General features: G+C 47.4%; 1 protein-coding gene across 2 annotated transcripts in view; it reads right to left on the bottom strand.

Annotated features, from left to right (window-relative positions):
• The window catches only part of B3GLCT (beta 3-glucosyltransferase), an 89,283-nt gene extending 70,929 nt beyond the window's left edge, over positions 1-18,354 (bottom strand). The window contains exons 1-2 of one of the 2 annotated variants that reach the window (XM_033104554.1): positions 17,942-18,354; positions 4,451-4,500 (exon numbers count right to left, since the gene is read on the bottom strand). In XM_033104554.1, the coding sequence (XP_032960445.1) occupies positions 4,451-4,500; positions 17,942-18,005 (114 nt within the window). In that variant the 5' untranslated portion in view covers positions 18,006-18,354. The remainder of the gene's footprint in view (positions 1-4,450; positions 4,501-17,941) is intronic. The other variant, XM_033104553.1, reaches the window with a different exon arrangement.
• Positions 18,355-21,422: the final 3,068 nt, after the last annotated feature.

The raw sequence follows: 21,422 nt of genomic DNA, 5'->3' as shown, positions 1-21,422 counted from the left end.
GGCAAAATAACCTTTGCACTGGGCCTAAGGCAACATTGTATGCCAAACAAGTGTTTACAAAAATAACAAGAAAGCTGATATTAGGACTACTGGACTGAAAAGTAAAAACAAGTCTTTAGAATTTGCATCACTTTGTTACCTTATCTGCACCAACAACAATGCCTTCCTTCTATTAATTGTTCTCCTCCCCTTCCCATAAATACCCCTTGCCTTCCGTCCTAATCAGAACACTATTTGGGCTTCTGCCTGGGCTTCTGCCTGAATCAGTGCATCCTGAATAGCTGTTCTTAATGATCTCAAATAAATGCATGTAGCCTCTTCACTTTGCCTATTTTTAGGTTAACATAGCAATCAGCCAGTCACCAAAGGGCAAATGCTGTGTGATTCCACTCGCAGGAGGTCCCTAGAGTGGTCGAATTCATAGAGACAGGAAGTAGAGGGTGGTGGCCAGGGGCTGGGGTGGGGAAGGGGCAGTTGTCTAATGGGGACAGAGTTTCAGTTTTGCAGGATGAAAAGAATTCTGGAGACTGGCCACACAATACTGTACTTCACACTACTGGACTGCACACTTAAAAGTGGTTAAACTTTATGTTGTGTGTATTTTATCACAATAAAAAAAAACAGCATTGAAGATGATCCAATCGAACAACCTCCTTTTACAAATGAGACAACAGAGGCTGAGAAAAGATAAAGGATTTTCCTAATATCCAACAGTCATTCTAGCCACAAAACCATGATTAAAACTGAGATTTTTTTTTGACTCCTTCTCAGTGTTCCTTTTCTTATACCCCCCCGTGAAAATGCATGTCCAGTCTTCCTCCAGAGGTGGTCTTCAGAAAATGTGAGTCATCAGATATAAACAAATTTTGAGAATAACCTAAAAATAATACCTATGACAGCAGTCACCTACCTTATCAACAAGTTGAAAGATGAAAAATATCCTGAATTCAGTGTTTCCAGACTTGTAACTGACACAAGCTAGAACACCGCTGGACTTTCCATCAGAGATCTTTGTGAAACCAAAGAAAAGCAACCAAAATTATACCTCTTTCTCTTTGTCGTCAAGCACTGCCCCTCCGACTGGCTGGCACAAGAGCTAGGAAGTGATTAGCCACTTCAAATGGCTCAATTTGTAAACAGCAAAAACAAAATATCCAAGAAACAGTTGGACTACATGAATTGAAACCAAACCAGAACGGTCTTGAGTAATTTTCCCTTTAAGAAAGAAAATTAGACTAAATGAACGAATTGACAGAACATTTAAAATTCTGTCTCCAGCTTCCGTCATGAAAAGGCTTAGTTCTTCCCAACAAGAAATAAACACGATTTGTTTTATTATCTCTGTTGCCATATGTTTCTTCCACTGACCATCAATATCAGTCAAAATGTGCTCGCTGTCAACATTTCATAAGTCAACTGAGCTGCTATTCAGATCAGAAAAGGCTTTTCACCAATGCATCTGCCCTGCAGACAGCGTTCCCCATCGCCGGGAAAGGACTAATCCAAGTCACCCTTGGTCCAGTTTTATTTTTTAAGGCGCAACAGATTTGAACACCTGCAACCCATCTATGTAAGCCTTCGTTTATAAATCCTTTAAAAGAAAAGTAGACATCCTCAACAGCATGTGATATGAAATCTTTTAAGAACAGATAAAATGGCCTCTTCTTCCCCGTCACCCGCAGACTCTGAGTAAAACGAATTAACCCGCATGCCTGCCTTCATCTGGGTGCTCGGCCATACACTGGGTCTGTGTTCTTCCCGCCTCCACCCCTTACTAGCCCCGACCTCAGTGTCTCCTCTGTCAAACAGGAATCACAATTACAAGACCTACTTCACAGGGATGTGGTTAGAGTTTAATTAGAGCATATAAGGCTGAGTAGTGTCTGCCCAAAGCAAATACTCAGTATTTCCCATCGTCATCGTCTACTTCATATGAAGTCAAATGCCAACATAAAGGGAAGTGAACCAATGAAATAAAAGCAGAAGGTCTGTGATCTTTTCTGTACGTTGACTTGTTTAGGTTCCTTTTGAAAGGCTGCATAACACCTTTCTTGCTGTCATGTCACATAAACATTTAAACAGCGCCTGGTACATGGTGGACACACGTGCACATGCACAGACACATTCTATCTATCCATCTATCTATCACCTATCTATCTATCATCTATCTATCTCTTCAAAACAGGTTTTGGAGACAGGTCTTCTTATCCCGTCTTACTGAGGAAGCTGAGGCAGAGGGGCCAGTAAGGTCCACAGCAGGTCAGTGTTGGAGAAGGGATGTGATTCGCAGCAGTTTAGCTCCAGTGTCCAGCTCTAACCCCGCCATACAGGACACAATGTCACAAGCCACCACAGGACATAAAGCTGAGCGAAACTACAGGTTGAACAGGCAAATGGCCGTGGCTGTTCCCAGGGCCTGGAGCACGAGCCTGGGTGGGCAGACTCCCCTGAAAGCTGGGGCAGGTCACAACCCAGGACAGTACAGGGACCAGAGCCCTGAAGAGAGGCTGGGCCTAGAGGCCAGGTCCCAGCAGGACCACAGGGCACTGACAGCACTCGCGATTTTGATGTGAAGTCACCTGACGCCAGCCAGTGAATCTGAGCCTTGTTTGGGGATGCCCCCAGCCCTTCCTGGGTCGTGTGACTGAGCCAGCAGTGGGGTGATGGGGACACAGGGGGCTGTTTCTGAGCAGCAGTGATGGGGCAGATCCTGGTCACGTCTTCTGAGAGTGATAAACTACTGAGAACCCCAAGTTAACGTGGTTATTGCTAAGAGCTGTAACTCCTGTCTCCAGGTCACCTACAGACTTTGGACGACCTTGGACAAACTGACTCTTCCATCGGCCCGTCTCGGGTATGGTCTACAGGAGATGTTTTATCCCTGCCTCTCCTCGTGGGATTAATGGCTTTTTTGGCTCTGTGGCCAAAGCACTGATGGGGTTAATGACATTTTTCAAGGGCTTTCATACCTTTGCATGAAAAATGACACTAAGATACAGGACTCACCTTATCTCTCTATATATGTATTTAAAGCAAAGGAGAATTATTTCCTCATTTGAAAAGATTAGTTAAAACCTGTATTCAAAAGTATGTGCTATAATTTCTAAATTCATTACTCAACATTTTATTTCCATTTCAATAACCCTTGGGTAGCACTTTAAATTCATTCTAAATGAGCCTCATTAGTGGCAAAAACACACACGTTATAAGGCACATGACTGTGTAATATAAAATTACAGTATGAAAAATTCAAGGACTCAGAAAATTTGGATTCTGACTTCACCTTTTCATAGTCATTCAAACCACTAACTTCTCTGAGGGTAAATTTTCTCAGTTTTGCATAGAACATCTGGTTTGCTATGCAGTAACAGGCTCACTGAGAAGATCAAATTAAATGAAATGTCTAAAAATGCTTAATTAACCATACAGGATCTGAAAACCATAAGGAATTATTATTATTTCCCCTGTGTAGAAATCCCACAGTACAGTTAGCACAGATAATACTCTATTGATAAAAGAAACATTCTATTAAAAAATGCTTTTGCACCAATCATGGGGTAAAAATTATTGTCAACTGAGCCTTAATTAATACAACAGAAAACAACTCATATTTTAAAATATTGTTTCTCCTCACAGATGTTTCGTAAAGCCCACATGGTAAAATTGATGAGGTTGTAGAATGCAACCAATGCTGAAATGCTGGAAAGGAAAGCGCCCCGCCATTTGGGTGAGTGCCCACCCCTCTCCATCGGACCCCCAGGTCTCGGTTTCTGGTTCTGACTGTGCGAGGAGTCTGGGTCTCTCAGCCAGTCCTCAGGATGCCCTCTCATAGTGCCTGCCACCTTCAAGGTGAGGGACACTCACGCACGTGTGACCTTGGAAACAGCATAATCCTTTCACAGACTGAGAAAATTAAGCCCAAGGTTAACATGTGGTAAGACTGGAAGAAATCATCGTACCCAAGCAAGACTTCTCAGGTGTCTAACTCCACATTAAAACACCTTTTTTCTTAAAATGAATTTTTTTTTTAATTTATTGGGGTGACAATTGTTAGTGAAATTACATAGATTTCAGGTGTAAAATTCTGTATTACATCATCTATAAATCCCATTGTGTGTTCACCACCCAGAGTCAGTTCTCCTTCCATCACCATATATTTGATCCCCCTTACCCTCTTCTCCCACCTCCCACCCCCCTTTTAAAATGAAATTTGAAACGTAGTGGATCTGCTTTAACTATTGAAGGATTTTTTTAAAAGCCAGACCGTATATAGGTTGCTGTTATGGATTCAAAATTTATGTTGATCAACATTTCATTAATTCATAAAAAAAAATAAAAGAAAGAAAGAAACTTGGTAACTACTGACAGATAAAATCATTACATCTCCCATTAAAGAAAACACAAACGAATGTCAAATCAGAAGAACAGATTTGATCATCAGAATCAGTACCTTAGACCGTGTGATCTCTTTCTTTACATCTTCAGAAGCCAAAGCCAAAGCTGGAAAAAAGGACACATTTTTATATTAAAATTAGCAATTAAGATTCATTCTGACATTGAACAGTTTTGCTTAAAAAGAGAAAAAAATGATACTTTAACAAGATGCATTTTGCTCATTTTTAAAAGCAGGTACATTGCCACAAAACAGCGCCACTCGCCGCCTTCATCTCTGGACCTAAAATTATTTATCAGGGAGAGGCCAACAAGCTAGAGAAATACTACATCAAAGAAGTTAGAATCTGTTTATACAATTGATGCCCGCGGGTATAAACCACAAAATAGATGCACACAGAATACAACTTCTTAGAAACCTCAATTCCGGTGCGGTATGTTACACAAAAAAAAAATTTCACAGCCAAAAACTTTTCTGAAAGAGTTTATGGAGCCACATGCTAGCCAGAAAGGCCCGGTCCTGGGGCATGCAGTCTAAGCCAGCAGCCGCAGGGCTGGATGGAGAAAGCAACAAGTCCCCTGTCCCGGGGTTGATCGGGCTCTTTTATGCCAACAGTTTGGGGAAGAAAGATGTAGTTGTTTTGAAAGAATTGACATTGGCTATGGATAAAGGGGATGGGAGAAGGTGAGGCGGGGCAGTTCTAAGCTAAGGGCATGGTCTGTAAGGGAGAAATAGAGAGGGTGCCAAAAAAAGGTATACACATTTTAAGAAAGGAAAAACTGTATTAAAATTGTAATACTCGATATATATACTGATAACAAAAGATGAATGCAAGTCACGTTTGACTTCTGCAATTACAAGAGATGCTCAAAGTGGTTACCATCGGCTTAATTGTAATAGTTTTTTCCTTCCTTAAAATGTATATACATTTTTTTGGCACCTCTGTATTTACTGCTTTTGACTGGGTACAGGCAATAGCCCTGCAAGTTCATGTACAAGCGGGATGTGGCGGCCTCTGGAGGTCTCTAATAGATCCTTGGAAGTTGATTCAAAGCTCCAACAGACATCCAGGAATTGTGAGCAGTCTACTGCTGGTTGGCCCCCAGCTATTAACTAATTAACTATTCTTGTCTCTTTCTCTCACTCTCCAGAGGCTGTAATTTAATTTGGGACATCTCAGGTTATTTATTTATTTAGTTAGTTAGCTGGTTAGTTAGTTAGTTACTTCTTAATTAAGCAAAGGGGAATTCCTGAGAACCCAGAGGGAAGACGCACAAACCCCACTCCCATAAATCACTGTGAGAGCCTGGAGCCACAGAGCTGAACCTACAGCAAGCTTTCCGTGGTGGGGTTGTGGGTTAAAGTGTGGAGTACACACTGCTACCTGCATGCAGAGAGCTAGCGGACCCTTCTGAAGCCATGGGGCCAGGAGAGTGAGAGGAATTAAAATCACTCTCCATTCAGAATGATCTAATACTCTGAGTTGGAGCCCATAAATAAACAGAGATATCCCTAGGGACACATCTAGACTCCACATTTGAAAAATAATAAGATAATAACACTTTGAAAATATATAGCAGAAAAACAAAACAAAATATAAAGCAAAATGAGAAACCAGTCAGGAAGGTGAAACAGACAAAGCTTAATACCTTAATTGTACAGTGCATTTCTCGAAAGCATTTCAGAGTTTGCTTTCTCCAATTAGCATTCCCAGGAAAAACAGGCAATGCCGTCGGGCAAGCATGTACTGAGCGTGGGACAGACAATTGCACGGAGCAGTCACGAGCACCAGCAGTGCCTAGTGGGGCTCCCAGAGTGACAGGAGCAGGAGCGACTGTCACACCCGGACGCCTCCGGCCCCATCCCAGCCTCCACTGCCTCCCATTCTGTCTCCACTAACATTTGCTCAAGGGAAATAATCTAAAACATATTCACACTAAGAAGACAATGACTAACGCGGTTTAATCATTTCCATTTCCAGGATGACATTTCAAAAGGCAGAATGAAATTGAATTAGAAGCCAAATGAACCTCTACGGGCAGAATTTAGATACAGCAGGTATTACAGGAGGCCTCCCTGAGACCACCTCATCTAGACAGTAAATCCCCCACTCGACCCCCTCCCCACCCACCCCCGCTGGGCTTTTCTACAGAGCACGTGCCACCAATGACATAATATATATTATTTGTCTATTGTTTGTCTTATGTATTAGTTTATTGTAAGCTCCATGAAGAAAGGAATGTGGTTTTATTTACTGTTTGCCGCGGAAACTTGAACAAAGCCAGCCCACAGAGGAAGGTCAATAAATATTTACCGAGTGCATGAATGAATGAATGAATGAATGCAAGCCTCATGATGGGTCACATCACTGAAGGGCTGTCTACTCCTGACACTAGGCTGCGTCAACCCCGAAGAATGAAGTGCCCCCACCTTCATTTCTGTTCACTAGGATCTGACCTACGTTCTCACTTTTTACACATACACACACACACACACACACACACAAACACACACACAGCAAACACAAAGCCCAAACCACTCATTAGGTTCTAAGAAGAAAGGAGAGATTTAACGTCAAACACCATTTAGCCATTTCAATTCTGCTTCTGGGTACTTAATTTGGGGGCGTTTTTTTAAATTTTATTTACCTTCGACCTAGTATGCACATTTACAACCGTGAAGAAGATATCACAAATAGAACCAACACACATCACACAGGGAGGTCACAACATGTTAACGTCAGTCGGCACCACAGGATCCCAGAAAACGGCACATCTGACAACACGCGGGCTCTAAAAACTTCGTCTGTTTAATGCTCGACTTAGATGCCCAAATCCACCTCCGCCAAGCCCGTCAGTTCTAACACCAAGCACGGACAGTCAGAGCTCTCTGGGTTGGAGCTCACTCCCCTGTTCAGAAAAAGAACCTCCTTTATTTAACATGTTCAGTGACATGTCATCTGACAACCAGCAGGTAGTCTTCTGTCACTTTTTTGCAAGGTTGGGTGGCTAACTGAAAAAGAAATGTGTGTCAACACAGAAGCCCCGGCCCCTGAAAAAGACACTGAAGATAAAGTGTCTTTACTGGGTACTAGTTCTGAAAACGACTAACGCGTCCCTTTCATAAATAAGCAGCTAATATTATTTGGCCATGTTACTGTTTAAAGTAGGAATTAGAGGGAAGACGCTCCGAATAAACCAAGTGACCCCCATATATCCAGCTTGTCACACTCAGGCCCCCGTGCCTTTATCCAGACACAGCTTAACTGAGGAGAGGGCAAACTACATTGCAGTCTCTCCAAAAAGGCACAGGCCTACAGTTACATATCCTTAAAAAGAAAAACTGTCATTTCTCCCCATTACTCTGCTGTGAAATTAAGAACTCCTTCTCCCCTGCCAAAAATAAATTTTACAATATCTAAAGCAATATCATAAGAAACGCATCAGAGTTACTTTCAGGCATAAAACCAAGTCATATGGCAAGATCACCCCATTGGATGACTATGAAAAAAAATACTAGTTGGTTTTATCTTCCTATTTCCATAATCTAAATAAAACAAAAGAAAGCATCAAGGAAGCAAATGCATTTTGAAGACGCAGAACACACTACACCACTCATAAACCCTATCTTAAGATGATGAATCATATGCAGAATTCCTACCAATGAAATCTACAGTTGGGGGAAATGAAGGGGAAACAGTGCAAATAGAGGAGGGAAGTGAGAAAAAGTAGCACGGGAGGTAACAAATGACCCGTCAACCTCTGAAAAGTCTAAGAGGAGAGCACAGGGTGGCAGTGTGGTGGGAGTATGGGGGAGGGAAGTGCCCCCACTCCAGCAAATGGAGGGGACCCCTGGTGCTCCAGATAGGAAGTTTGTCTTCCCAGGGATTTCCAGACTCGGTGGGGAAAAATATTCTCAAAAGCTCAGCCTCAATGTGCAGCAGGAGAAATACTGCAAGGTACACACCAAACTACTGTTTAAAAGTAATTTTCCCTGTTCTTTTTTCGCACATGAATTCCTGTGACTTGCTACAGGGAACTAGGGCAGGCAATAGAAATAAGACCTTTTTCATGACAACGTAAAATAATGTAAGCCAACTAATGTGTCAGCACACCCATCCTGAGAAATCAGTCGGGACTTGACCACGGACCTGGGACTGGGGTTTATAGGCTCGCCTGGCCCAGCGTGCAGGATAGGACTCAGTTCACTGCATGTACCCCAATCACCCTTGTTCCCCACCCTTGTTCCCAGGAGAGTCACGGGACCCCATGCCCACGCAGGACAGGCCTGAGCCTCAGAACTCCTCGTTCTGTCCTCTTCCTGTTCCCTAATCTGTCCTCCCAAACTCTCCCAGTCATGTCTATCACACAAACCACATGAAACACAAAAAAAATAATAAGAAAACCACCAAGACCTTAGGGGTGCTGCCAGGTTAGTGAGATAAGCATAAGGGGTAGTGCGGGGCTGGGCGGGTAAGACAAGACCTTAGGTGGCTGCGGCCTTGCTGGTGTGCCCGACCCTCGTGGGGGCGGGGGGACAAAACCGCGTGCCCAGCTCTGCCATCAGGACAGGCTCACAGCGCACCCCCAGATGTGGCAGCTGGTGCCCCCCAGGGCTCAGGGCCACATACTCTTTCCTCTGACACACAGTGGGAGGTAGGAGCCTTTGGGACTTGACTTCCTTTCCTGTGACCTACTTATAAAACATATAAGCACAACTCTGCCCCAGTGGCTGGGCTCCCTGAAGTTTCCCAGGTTTCATTCCAGGACCTCTGGAGGGGGCCTTCAGCTCCAGGATGCACAGCCCAGGCAATTTATTTGGTTCCAGGTACCTGCTATGCAGATAATCCATGGGCAGGGGGGGCAGAAACAAGGACTGAGGGAGCCTGTCCTCACACCCACCAGCCCCACGGGTGTGGACACGCTGGAGAGCAGCTCCATCGCCCCTGCAACAGGATGGGGGACCCTGTAACTAGCCCTAGGCTGGGGACAGAACAGCACCGTCCTTGGCTGAGGATGGAATGGCTTGGCATGTGTGCTGTCCCTGGACAGGGCCTGGCACTCCCTAAGTTCTCTCACGGACAGCAGCGCTTTGCATTTCATTATGAATTCAGTTTCACCTGTTCAACAGAAGCTCCGAGAGTGGCCATGTGCACCTGAGCCACGCATGATGCTGAGAGCCAGGAATGGACCCGATGAGCTGCTCCCCCGGGATGTCCAACACAAGTCCCCCAGTCAACACCCAGCTTAGATGTGCTTGCTCTGATATGAATCCTGACACCAGTCACTAAGGGAGCACCTGGGAGAGGACACAGGGCACCTCACCCAGGTAGGGCATCAGAGGGAAGGGGAGGCTTCCAGACAGGGAAGCAGTGAGCTTAAGGAAGTAAATTCCAGGCAGCAGAGACTCCAAGTACAAGACCAAGGAGGCCTGGAAACTGGCTTATGCCCAGACCTCTGCATCCAAGCACCACAGACAGTCCAACCTGCCCGGAATAAGGACACCTGAGGGAGGGGAATGACTGGGGCCTGAGGACCTGAGGGAGGGGAGTAACTGGGGCCTGAGCACCTGAGGGAGGAGTGACTGGGGCCTGAGGACCTGAGGGAGGAGTGACTGGGGCCTGAGCACATGAGGGAAGGGAGTGACTAGTGACTGGGGCCTGAGCACCTGAGGGAGGGGAGTGACTGGGGCCTGAGCACCTGAGGGAGGGGAGTGACTGGGGCCTGAGCACCTGAGGGAGGAGTGACTGGGGCCTGAGCACCTGAGGGAGGGGAGTGACTGGGGCCTGAGGACCTGAGGGAGGAGAGTGACTGGGGCCTGAGGACCTGAGGGAGGGGAGTGACTGGGGCCTGAGGACCTGAGGGAGGGGAGTGACTGGGGCCTGAGGACCTGAGGGAGGGGAGTGACTGGGGCCTGAGCACCTGAGGGAGGAGTGACTGGAGGTAGACATGAGGTTAGAGATGGCAGGGGCCATGTCATGAAAGGGTTTGGTATTAGAGAGATGGTTTTATTCTGAGTGCCATGAAAGCTTTTTGCAGCGTTTAAGAAGGGGAGTGCCATGTTGAATGCGTGCTTTATAGAAGTTTTTAGAGACAGCAAGTGGGGTGGAGTGTGCAAGGACAGAAAAAGGCACAAACAAGCCATTGTAGGAAGCTCAGGGAGTAGGGAGCCAGGCAATGAGAGATATGGGAAGGAATGAAGGTGAGGCCCTGCCTGGGCACAGCGGGGGCCTGAGCAGGAGCTTGTGTTGGAGGTACTAGAGGCAGAATGGACGGGCTTTGAGACATCTGCGGGGCGGGGAAGGGAGAGGCCAGATGTTGGTGAGTGAGAGGGGTGCAGGTGGTTCCATGGTTCCGGGTTCGGGTGGGCGGCACTGGGCAGGCTGGGCTGCCATCACAAGCTAGAGAATAAAGCCAGGTGTGTGAGCAGGTGTGTGGGAAAACTCAGTTTGGTTTCCAACACCCTGAGATGCCTCAGGACATGCGTGTGGAAATGTCCAGCAGCAGCCTGGTCTGCAGGTGGGGTCTTCTTTAGGGAACGCTCTCCCCTAAAGCTCACGGTGCAGTGGGAAGACACCACACCACAGTGACTGGGCCCCGCCTGCCTGCCGAGCTCACTGCTCAGAGTACAGACTCACGCCACGTAGGAGGGAGGCAGTGCAGGCCCAGCTGCTTAGCAGCTAAGCCATGTGGGGCCGGTGACGTGGCCTTCAGGAGCCTCTGCCTCTCTCCTTGTAATGGGGGATCAAACAGGAATCAAGTAAGTCGATACGTGTGCAGGTCGGGACAGGGTCTGGCCTACAGGAAACGCCACAGAGCCTTTCGCTCAGGTGCCAACAGCAAGCTCTCAGGGAGCGGACATGCTGCACCAGGGAAAATGCCAACCCAATGCTGCTACCAGGGCAGGTAGAGAGCTGGTCAAATGAGGGTCCCCTATCCCCGCTCCATGGGTTCTGCCACACTTACAACGTGATCCACTGGCTGAGAGAAGGAATGAAAGGAGGCCTGGCCTCCCACCCAAGTAGGGCAGTGAGCAAACACATGTAACGTGCCTCCTGGTTTGAACCTACTACCTACCCAGACTTGACCTTGCTCCATCTGAAACGTATTTCCTGTTTTATCAAAGAAGTCAACGGGAATTGGAGTTTGGCATACAGACACGTCTTCACTTGGTAACCACGTTTGCCAGGACCAATATAGTGTATGTGCCATATTTACATATTTACAGGGACAGTGAATTGGAGAGGGGAGGGGATACAAATAGGAAATGACCGAAATAACCATATATTTTAAGAAGGAAAAGATCCTTTGCTTCTTTGAGTCATATCTCATTTAAACAAGTGATGTGAGAACCCCATACCCCTCAGGCTATGAAAAGAAGAAACTTCCAACTCAGAGTCTGGGGACAAAGGTTCAAAACAGCTCCCTGGCAAGCATGTCCCGCGCACTGAGTCACAGGTATGGGACACAGAGACCCTGGACACAGCCTCCTCCGGAACACACTGCAGAGGTCCTGGAGCACAAACATGGAAACGAGGAATTCAGCGACTTGTCAGTTCCTTCGCGTTGCCGGAGTACTACTGCACCGTTAGCTGTCAGGCTAACTTAGAGAAATAAAACGTATGCTTCACTTCCGGGTGTCTTATTTGTGAAATACAAAACGTGGGTCTGAAATGCACCCCTGCCAGTGCTGCTAGGTCCGTGGCGCCCAGTCTGCCACATTCTAACGCCTGTAGGAACTTTCCTGTCCAAAAACCTTTGCTCTCACAACCCACTCCCCAGTTTCTGAGACCCATGCCCCCCACACAGTCCCTCTGGTAGCATTTGAAAATCTGTCAGATGATGCTGGAACCAGAGGAAGACTCCTTAGTTTGAATGCTGGGGTTCCCGGTTCCTTTCCCAAGGAGACAAAACAGCTGACGGCTGACCATGAGGCCTCAATTCCGCACTCTGCTCTCTCCAGAACAGCCCTAACATCATTTTCAAGACAAAGCCACCGGCAATCTTCTCTTTCCATTCTACAGAGGTGCATGAAAGTCATCCAGTAATAGTCCTGGTTTACACCTGGGCCTGGGTGGCCTGCCAGCACGCACAACTCACCCAGGCCTCATTACAAATGCAAACCGACAGGTCTCATCTGGGACCTTCTGAATCAGAAAAATCTAGAGCTGGAATCCAGGAATCTGCATTTTAAAGGGGGGACCTTCCAGGGGCCTCTTTAAGACACTGAGGTGATGCCCATGTATGCAAAAGGCCAAAACACACTGGCAGGCACAGCTGGACAGGCCCTCAAGGGGACTGAACGGGGCTATTGTCACTGAACGGGGCTATTGTCACAACAGACCTAAGCCGTTTATTACCTTCCTTTCCTCCCTGCATCTCATAAAGGAAAAGCAAGCTCCTGCATCTCCACCCTCAAGGCCCTGGAGAAGATAAATTCAGCGTGATGTATAAAGAACCTTGAGCTTCTCACAGGAAGCAATGATGTAAACGAAAACATATCACCTTTACAGATCATAAAATATTCTTTTAGGAGAGAAAATCAGTCACAGCCCTAGGAGAAAACGGCATTGCTACATTTGAGATACATCCAGATCTTATTTGATATACTTTCATGCATTTTTCCCCTAAACCTGCAGCTTTATGTTGTACAGATAAAGATTTTCTTCCCCAACCTCTATCAAATCTTTGTTACACATACATTTTGAATAAAGACTTAAATGAATTTATTCTACCAATCAAGGCTTTCTAAAGAAAAAAACCTACTCAATATGCCCCCAAGTCTCTCTCGAGCTGACCTCTTCTCTGAGCTCGAGACCCACAGATCTCACTGCCCACCTGATATGGCACCTGGACACCTGATGCACCCCAATCTCAACTTGTCCAAACTGAGCTCATCATCCTCACCTTCCCCTATAAAATTAAAGTAAATTTTAGAAAAACATCTGGGTGCTTCATGCCACAAAACTATCCACTTAAAAATGATCACAGTGATAAATTTTACGTTATATATATTTAAGTCTAATACATTTTTTTTTTTGGTTAAATCCAGTTTTTCTCCATTAGTGCCTATACCAGTAAACAGCAACACGGTCCACCACAGCTCAGGACAGAAGCCTCTGACTCCTCCTTGCCCCCACCCTTTCTCTAGGTGGGTGTCCCTGTACCGCTGTACCAATCAGTCACCCTGTCAGAGATTCTTCATCATCTCTCACGTAGTGACTCTAGCAGCCTTCACATTGGCCCCCTCTAATCCTCTAATTCTACAGGGCAGCCAGAGCGAGATTCTTACAAGGGAAGCCAAATCGTGTCACTTTCCTATGACAGTCCTTCAACAGCTTCCCTCTGCTCTAAGGACAAAGTCAAAACCCTCACGCTGGTCTCCAGGACCCTGCATAACCGGTTCCCTACGGGTGCTGCCAGCCCCTCTCAATCTCTCCAGTGCTGTCCCTTCTCACTCCAGTCCTCCAGCACCAAGCTTCCCCTCCCCCACCCCCACAAGGCATCTGTTTCCCCTCCAGGTCTGATCTCTGGTGTCACTTCCTCTAGGAAGCTTTCTTAATCCAAGGTTTCTCAGTGGCACATGTGACACTTTGGACCAGGTCATTGATTCTTGGGAGATTCTTGTGGGGAAGGGGTATCCTGCATTGCAGAATGTTCAGCACCACCCCGGCCAAACCACCTGCTATGACACCCAAAATGTCTCTGGACAAGGACAAACATTCCCCAGAGGGCAAGATCGCTGCCTGTTAAGAACCGCAGCTCCCGACTCCAGGCAAAGGCCACACATCTCCCTGCCACGTGTTCTCTCACAGCACCGTGAACTCCTGCCCTGCCCTGCCCTGCCCTGCAGCAGCACCAGCACAGCTGCATATAGTTTCCGGTGTCCTATGTGCTTACTGTCACCTTCCCTTCCCGACGGCAAGCTCCACAGGCTGGAGGGGAACCAGATCAGTCTCTTCCTGCAATATCCCAATGCCTGACACACAGCAGATACTCAACACTTTTTAAATAAATGAAAGAAACTTTTAACCATTTTTAAACTGTTAACCTTTACTAGTAGTTCAAATCAGCAGCTACACTGAATAGGGTTTCTCTGGGAGTGGCTTAGCGAACAGAGCTCTGAAACAGGGTATTGCCCACTGGCTACAGGCAAACTCTGTTGGGTCAAGTCCATGACCAAGGGGGCCAAGCCAACCTGGGGGTCCTGGATGACAAAGAGTCCACCCAGATGGTTAAAATCTATGCCAGTAATCTGAGTACTGCCTAAGCAGTAAAAGGAGGATCTAAAAATCAAAAATTTAAAAAAAAACCTGGAGTTAGGCCTGACTCTTGGTATCCTGAAATGTCTGGTTCACTACAGCAAAACACATCTGAGCAAGAGCTGGCTCAGAATGAAAACCATCCTTCATTTTGGCGGGTGCTAAGGCATACAATCTTGACCCATACAGAGCAAAAACGGGTATAAAAAAGAGAAAAGTTAGTATGTGTTATTTTACCATTGGTTCAAATAAATTTCACAGATGTGTCAATTAGGATTAGGTTTGGCTATGTTAATAGAAAACCCAAACAACTGACTTAAACAAAGCACAGGTTCATTTCTAATTCCAGGCAATACGTGTCTGGAAATAGGCGATCCTGGACTAGCGGGGTGCTCCTATCCACCCGGCACCGATCCACTGGTGGTTGCTATCCTTTCCGCTGGCTCTCGTCTTCAAAGTCACCTCATGGTCACAAGCTGGCCACCATGGCTACGGCGATCAGATTTGCATAATCGACCATGGAAAGAAGGATGAAACAAAGGCCAAAAAAAGGCCTGCAGCCTATTTGGGTCAGCCACCTTTAAGAAGCTTTAAGAAGACCCCCCCCAAAATCTCTACGGAGAGCTCACTGTCTTGCAAGGGACACTGAGAAATGTTTTGTCACTGGACACACTGCCACCACCACTACCATTCCTCCACCCTTCCCCTCAGCCCCTGTATTATTAGTCTGCTAGAGCTGCCGTAACAGAAATCATAGACTGGACGGTATAAACAACAGAAATGTATCTCTCAGTTCTGGAGGCTGGAAGCCCAAGATCAAGGTGCCAACAGAGGCCTCTGCTGAGACCTCTCTGCTTGGCTGCGGTGACAACATGCTCACTGTGCCTCACATGGCCTGTGGTCTGCCTACAGGCACCCCTGGGGTCTCTTCCTATAAGGACAGGAGTCCTAATGGATTAGGGCCCCACCCTTACAACTTTGTAACCTTAATTACCTGCCTACAGGCCCATCTCCAAATACGGTCACATTGGAGACTTAAGACTTCAATGTACCAATTTCAGTCCGTAACAGTCCTGATTATCGAAAAGGCTTTCTAGTCAGGAAAAGAAGGAACTAAGAGTTATCGTGTAGGCAGACAGCAGTCTCTGCTACAATAGAATCGGTATGTTAAAACTAAGCAATGGCAAAATTCCAATATTTGATCTAGTCTATGCCTCTCATTTTATATGAGAAACAACTAGAAACTGCACAGTGACTGGCCTAGCAGCGTGAATACATCTTCTGACTCTAGAACTGGCACCGAACTTTAGAACTGAAGTTGCAGTGAATTTTATCTGCATAATCATATGGCTTTAAAATAAATTTTCTATATTGACTTTTCTCTACTGAAAACGCTATAGTTTGTGTGGGTACAATAAAATATACACAGCCAGGCCAACTAAACTTCTAAGGGAATATTTAAGGTATATTTAAACTACCAGGAGTGTTCACATGCCTCAGAACTCCTATCATATTCCATGTTTCGGCTAGATTCCAAGAATCTTGATTTCAAGATTTGTAGAGTGGGTACCCCAACTTTTTACATCCTGGTGCCCCCTCCCCATATCAAAGCAGAGTTCAATAAAATGAACTCATGATGTATTTCAGACCTTGAAGACTACAACTTCCTACCTGTACCAACCCATGAAAGCCATTTCATAAAGTCACATATCTCAGGGAACTTTTCATAGGTTTTATGTCTTATTTTATTGTGCTTATCTGACTTCACAATGCTGAGCAACATCTCTAAAAATGTGTTGACATTTTAGTTCATTCTGAGTGTCCCTTTAATATATTACCAAGTTTGGACAACGCAGATATTCCCTCAAGGGTGGTAAAAAACAGGTACACAGAGCAATATACAAACGGGCATTTCAGCCCTTATGTTGACTATATTATGTACCAACATTACATCCCCAGGACAGCATTATAAAGTGCAGGGCTATAAATAGAATGCCAATTTCAGCCACCACCCACCGGGTTTGGTGAGGTACAAAACTTCCAGGCAGCAAGCCAACAGATGCAGGTAGCAGTCACCTCGTCCATCACCCCCACCCCTCCCTTCTCCCAAGACCGCCCCCAAGCAGGGCACTTCCTCCCAGTAAAACAGATCTCCGCCAAATTCAGGGGCTCCCCACCGTCCCTTACAGCCTTCTCTGCCCAAGATGCCGGCACACTTTTAATTACATTGTTGCTTACTTAATCATGCGTATGAACAATTAATTACCAATTAATCTCACTTGATTTTCCCACACTTTACTGAGCACCTATAGAAATACCAGGGGTTCGCAAATGAGGTCCTTATTAGGAGAGCTTAAATCCAAAGAAAAACGGGCAGAAAAGGTTCTGGTGGGCTAGCAAACAGCGACGTGCGGCACCACCACGTCTCTCCCTAAGATGCACCATTCTGCCGTTCCTAAAAACCTGAAATTCCTGCCTTAGGCTGGAAAGGCACAAGTCTAGGTTAGACGACATTAACCCTGAGGGCACTGAAAATCAGGAATCATTTTTACCGAAGCTTTCTAACTTGAACAAATCTCATCATGACAGTTAATTACAATGATTTTTTAAAAAAAACTTTTATCACATTTTATGATAAACGGGAGAAAATGCTCTTATGAGAATGGAAGACAAGAGAGAAGGGGCAGCATAGTATGGCAGCGGTTCCCAGGAGTGTCTCATTCCCCCCAAAGACCCAGCCAGGATTCGGCGAGGCTTCCGCAGCGCCGCACACGCCGAGGTCCGGCGGCACGGCTCTTCCCTTCCCCGTCCAGGAATCCGTAGTGGGGGTGCTGACGCCAAGTTGGCACCATCACAGCCTCGCCGCCTCGGGGGTCAGGGCACGACAGTCGGCCCCCGCAGGGAGCCCGAGGGGCCAGCGGAGCCGGGGCGCCATCCCTGGGCCCCGCGGGCGGTGCGGGGCGCGCGGGCGACAGGCAGGGGGCGGGCCCGCGTCCCTCGTTCCAAAGTTTCTTGCAGTCGCACGTTTACTCGCGCTTCCTGTGGGGGGTGACGCCTCGGGCTCGCCGCTCGGCCGACAGCCAGCGCGGGGCGGAAGGCGGCGGGAAGACAAGGCGGGCCGGCGGCGGCGGGGATCCGGGAGCCGACTGGGGCAGGGGCGGCGTGGCCCGGGGCCGAAAGCCGGGTCCACCGGGCGCCACGAGGGGGCGCTGCTGCGGGCGCGGGGGTCCGGGGGCAGGCTGATCGCCCGCGCCCCGCCGATGCGCGCCCGGCCGCCGGCTACTTACCCAGCGAGCAGGTGAGGAGCGGGAGCAGTGCCGGGAGCGCGCGGCGGCGGGCGGGCGGCTGCATGCTGGCGGCGGGGCTGAGCGCCCTGCCTGGACGCGGGGACGAAGACGCGCGGGGAGCGGACCTGCGCTGCCGCCGCCGCCGCCGCCCCTGCCGCCCGGCTGACCCCTCTCCGCGTTTCCCTCCTCCCTCCGCCGGCTTCGCCCGCGCCCCCTGGCGGCCGGCAGCGGCAGCGCCCGTCTGGCCCGCGGTGAGCCGAGAGGTGGCCGCTTCACCGCGAGGACTAGGCAGGCGTCTGACCTCTGCTCCCTCCGGCCACTAGTCTCCACTTCTCCCTCTCCCTTACTTAGGCCCCACCCTCCATTCTGATGCCATCACCTCTCTTTCCAGGATCTCCAGCCCTAGGTCACTAGTCCCCTTCTGACCCCCAAAGTGATGGGAGGACAGGAGAAGGGAAAGGAAGTCACTTTTCCTCCCTGTTATTGTACCACCTGCTATTAAAAATAAATCAGTAATTCAACTCTTAATACTGTTGGTACCAGTGTTCTACTTTGATGAAGCTGTTTTGAATCAGCTAATTTATTTAATATCCATTTTTAATGGCATTTGGCCAATAGCTTCAGCCTGGAATTTGGCTTTTAATATAAGTTTGAGTGAATGTAATTCCCTATAAATGTAATTTTAGGCGTTCACCATAATGCAAGAGGAAGGGTGTCGTTCAAAACTACTTATAAAAATTAATTAAATCGGAATGCAGGGGAAGTGACATGTGGAAACCGTGGGACCCGCCAGGGGCTCCCTCCCTCCAGGAAGAGTGGTGTCCCTGGCCCAGGACTGGCCCCCTTAAGTTGTGTAGTGGACTGAAGGGGAAAGCAATTACAAAGGAAGGACGACAAAGCTCTCTAATGCGTCCGCACTCCCTGTGTCTCCCCCAAGCCTTGACTCATTTCTGTCTTGGGAAGTAGACGGACCAAAGGCCCATCGCCTACCTGTGGTTAGACCACGACCTCCTGAGGTCCTGTCCATGTTTTCCTTTCATACTCGGTCATATGTTTTAGATGCCTACCATGTGCCTGGGATTGCGCTAAGCACTCTGTGAATACCGGTATCTGCCACGTGGACATGCAGCTTTTGCCCACTTACTAAACACCAAAGGAGGCCCAGTGCCCTAGGAAGGCAAGTGAGGCTCCGGGAGCTAGAGAAGCAAGTACTAAACAAATGTTTGTTCTCGTGAGCCTTATAAACATGAATGCCATGAGGGGGAGTCACCTCAGACACACGAGGACAGGTTTGTCTATACAGCAGCTGCTGCAAGTGTTTTAAAAAGAGGAAGATGGAGACAATGGGTTTTCTCTCTCTGGTTTATATTGACTCCTTAAAACTGGGAACAAAATAAGGTGTGTGTTATCCATTTTGCGTGAATGCAAATCATGCCATTTGTCCCGTTCAGCCAAGGTCTGTGGCTACATGTCAATACCATTTGTAGGGGAGGGAAACGAAATATAAGAATCCTTCCTTTCATTTTTTTAGTGAGGCTTTTCAAATTTGTGGTTTGACTGTATTGATCCCCTTTATCCTTCTAAAACTTACCTGCCTGTTCTAGAAGATTTCCAATTTCCGAAAGCTGTTTAGCTTTCTTCCAAGAAAATATGCCTCACATATATTAGATATTAAACATTAAAGCGAGGTGGGTATAAAGAGACACAGAAGCCTAATAATTAAACACCTTGCTTGCCAAGTATGTGTTTAAATACCTCTTCCACGTTTGGTAACAAGCAACTCTGGGTGCTTAATCAATGTTTTCATCAAAATTCATCGGGTCAGAGTATGACTGTGTGCTATACAAGGGCTGGGGAAGGGGGCCTTAAGGACAACACCCAGTGCACTCTGTGTAAGTAATAAACTTGCCCTGGCGTCTTCCTCTCCACACAGACATAGACAAATGGCACATTACAAAGCTCCATAACTCACATTTTAAAAAGGATTACCTTTCACTTACTCCAGTCCTATGATAAATGGACTTGCTGGGAGTTCTCACTCCCTACCGCAAGTCGAGAGTTTCCTGGAATGGAAGGTGCTTGTGAGGACGCTAAGACATGCCTGGCCTGCCCTTTGTAGGCTCTGGGGCAGATGCAAAGAAGCATAAAACGGAGCACTGGGCGACAGGACTCACAGTCCCGTTAAGGAGGCAATGATGTCCATAAGTAATTTTACTGCCACATGATAAATGCTATAGCACAGGTAGGTAGAAACAATTTGGAACTTACAGAGGGAAAGACAAAATCTATTATGGCCATGGGAATCTGTCAGAAAGGCAGAACAGGGCTTTTATGCAGGGTCTTAGGGAGAAATAGGAGGGTCCTGGGCTGAGAAAAAGAGGAAAGGCGCCCCAGGCAGAGATACAGCACACACAAAGCCATCAGCCCCAAGGAGGGTGAGGGTGGGGAGTGCAATGCGGTGGCCCCAGCGGCTGTCCACCCCGCCTGCCCTTCCCAGCCTGCTGCCTCTCCTGTGCCTCGTGAGAAGCCTCCTGGGCATCCAGTTCTATACCAGCAAAGACCAAGGGACAGGTTCCAACTCCCCATTCCCTCAGGATCCCTCATAGGGCTTCAGGGTGCCCTTGGCACACAAGTATGTCCTTGTGAATTATGAGTGTCCTTAGCAATTACTTTCCAAACCTAGAATCAGGCCGATGGTCTGAACTAGAATGTCTAAGACTGAGTCTCTAGGACAAAGGTCACTGGGATCATCAGGCCCACATTTAACCTTCTGCTAACCGTGCCCCACACCCCCAGAATCAGTGCATACCTGGCCATGGGAGAGCAGCCAGTCACTGCACCTGATGCTCTAACCTTTAGGGAAGCAAGAGAACCTTTTCCCGCTAGGGGAGAAGAGTGAGGCAGGAAGAAAACAGACCCAGCAAACACCTTCATCAGTGGCTGCAGCCTCCCCCTGCAGCAGGGCTCAAGAAGAGCTCTGATGACAGAAATACGGTGGTCTCCCAGTGCCCTAGAGGGGCTTGTCTCTGCTTCCAGAGCTGTTCACAAATTATAGGTGAGACCCATTCTGTCCAGCCAGACTTTCCACCAAGATTTTATACAAAGAAGCTTAACCCCAGGATTTGTACAGACACAGCCCTGAACCAAGATCCAGGAAATACAACAGAGGCCAGCGCCCAGGCTAAGCCCAAAACTGCAAAGCTGTTGCCATGCAACTTTCTGTTCTTTGGAAGACGCAGAGTGGTACAGCGGTTTTCCTACAAAAATGAGCTATCTTCTAGAATCTTCTGATCAGAAGTAGATTATCCACTTGGCTGTTTTGTTCTAGAATCACATGTCCTCCTGTTCTCAGTAGATTCCTGTTAGAATCGCTTCTAACACGTGTATCAACAGGAGCAACAGGAAGTGTCTTCCCTGGACTGTTACTAAGGGCAGACGGTGTGGGCCATGGCCGTTTGGCAGCCTACAGAAATGTGTTGGT

The sequence above is a fragment of the Rhinolophus ferrumequinum genome, chromosome 4, assembly GCF_004115265.2.
Source record: "Rhinolophus ferrumequinum isolate MPI-CBG mRhiFer1 chromosome 4, mRhiFer1_v1.p, whole genome shotgun sequence".
NCBI lineage: Eukaryota > Metazoa > Chordata > Mammalia > Chiroptera > Rhinolophidae > Rhinolophus > Rhinolophus ferrumequinum.
Note: the sequence above shows the minus strand (reverse complement) of the source record. Positions and strands in the feature narration are given on the sequence as shown.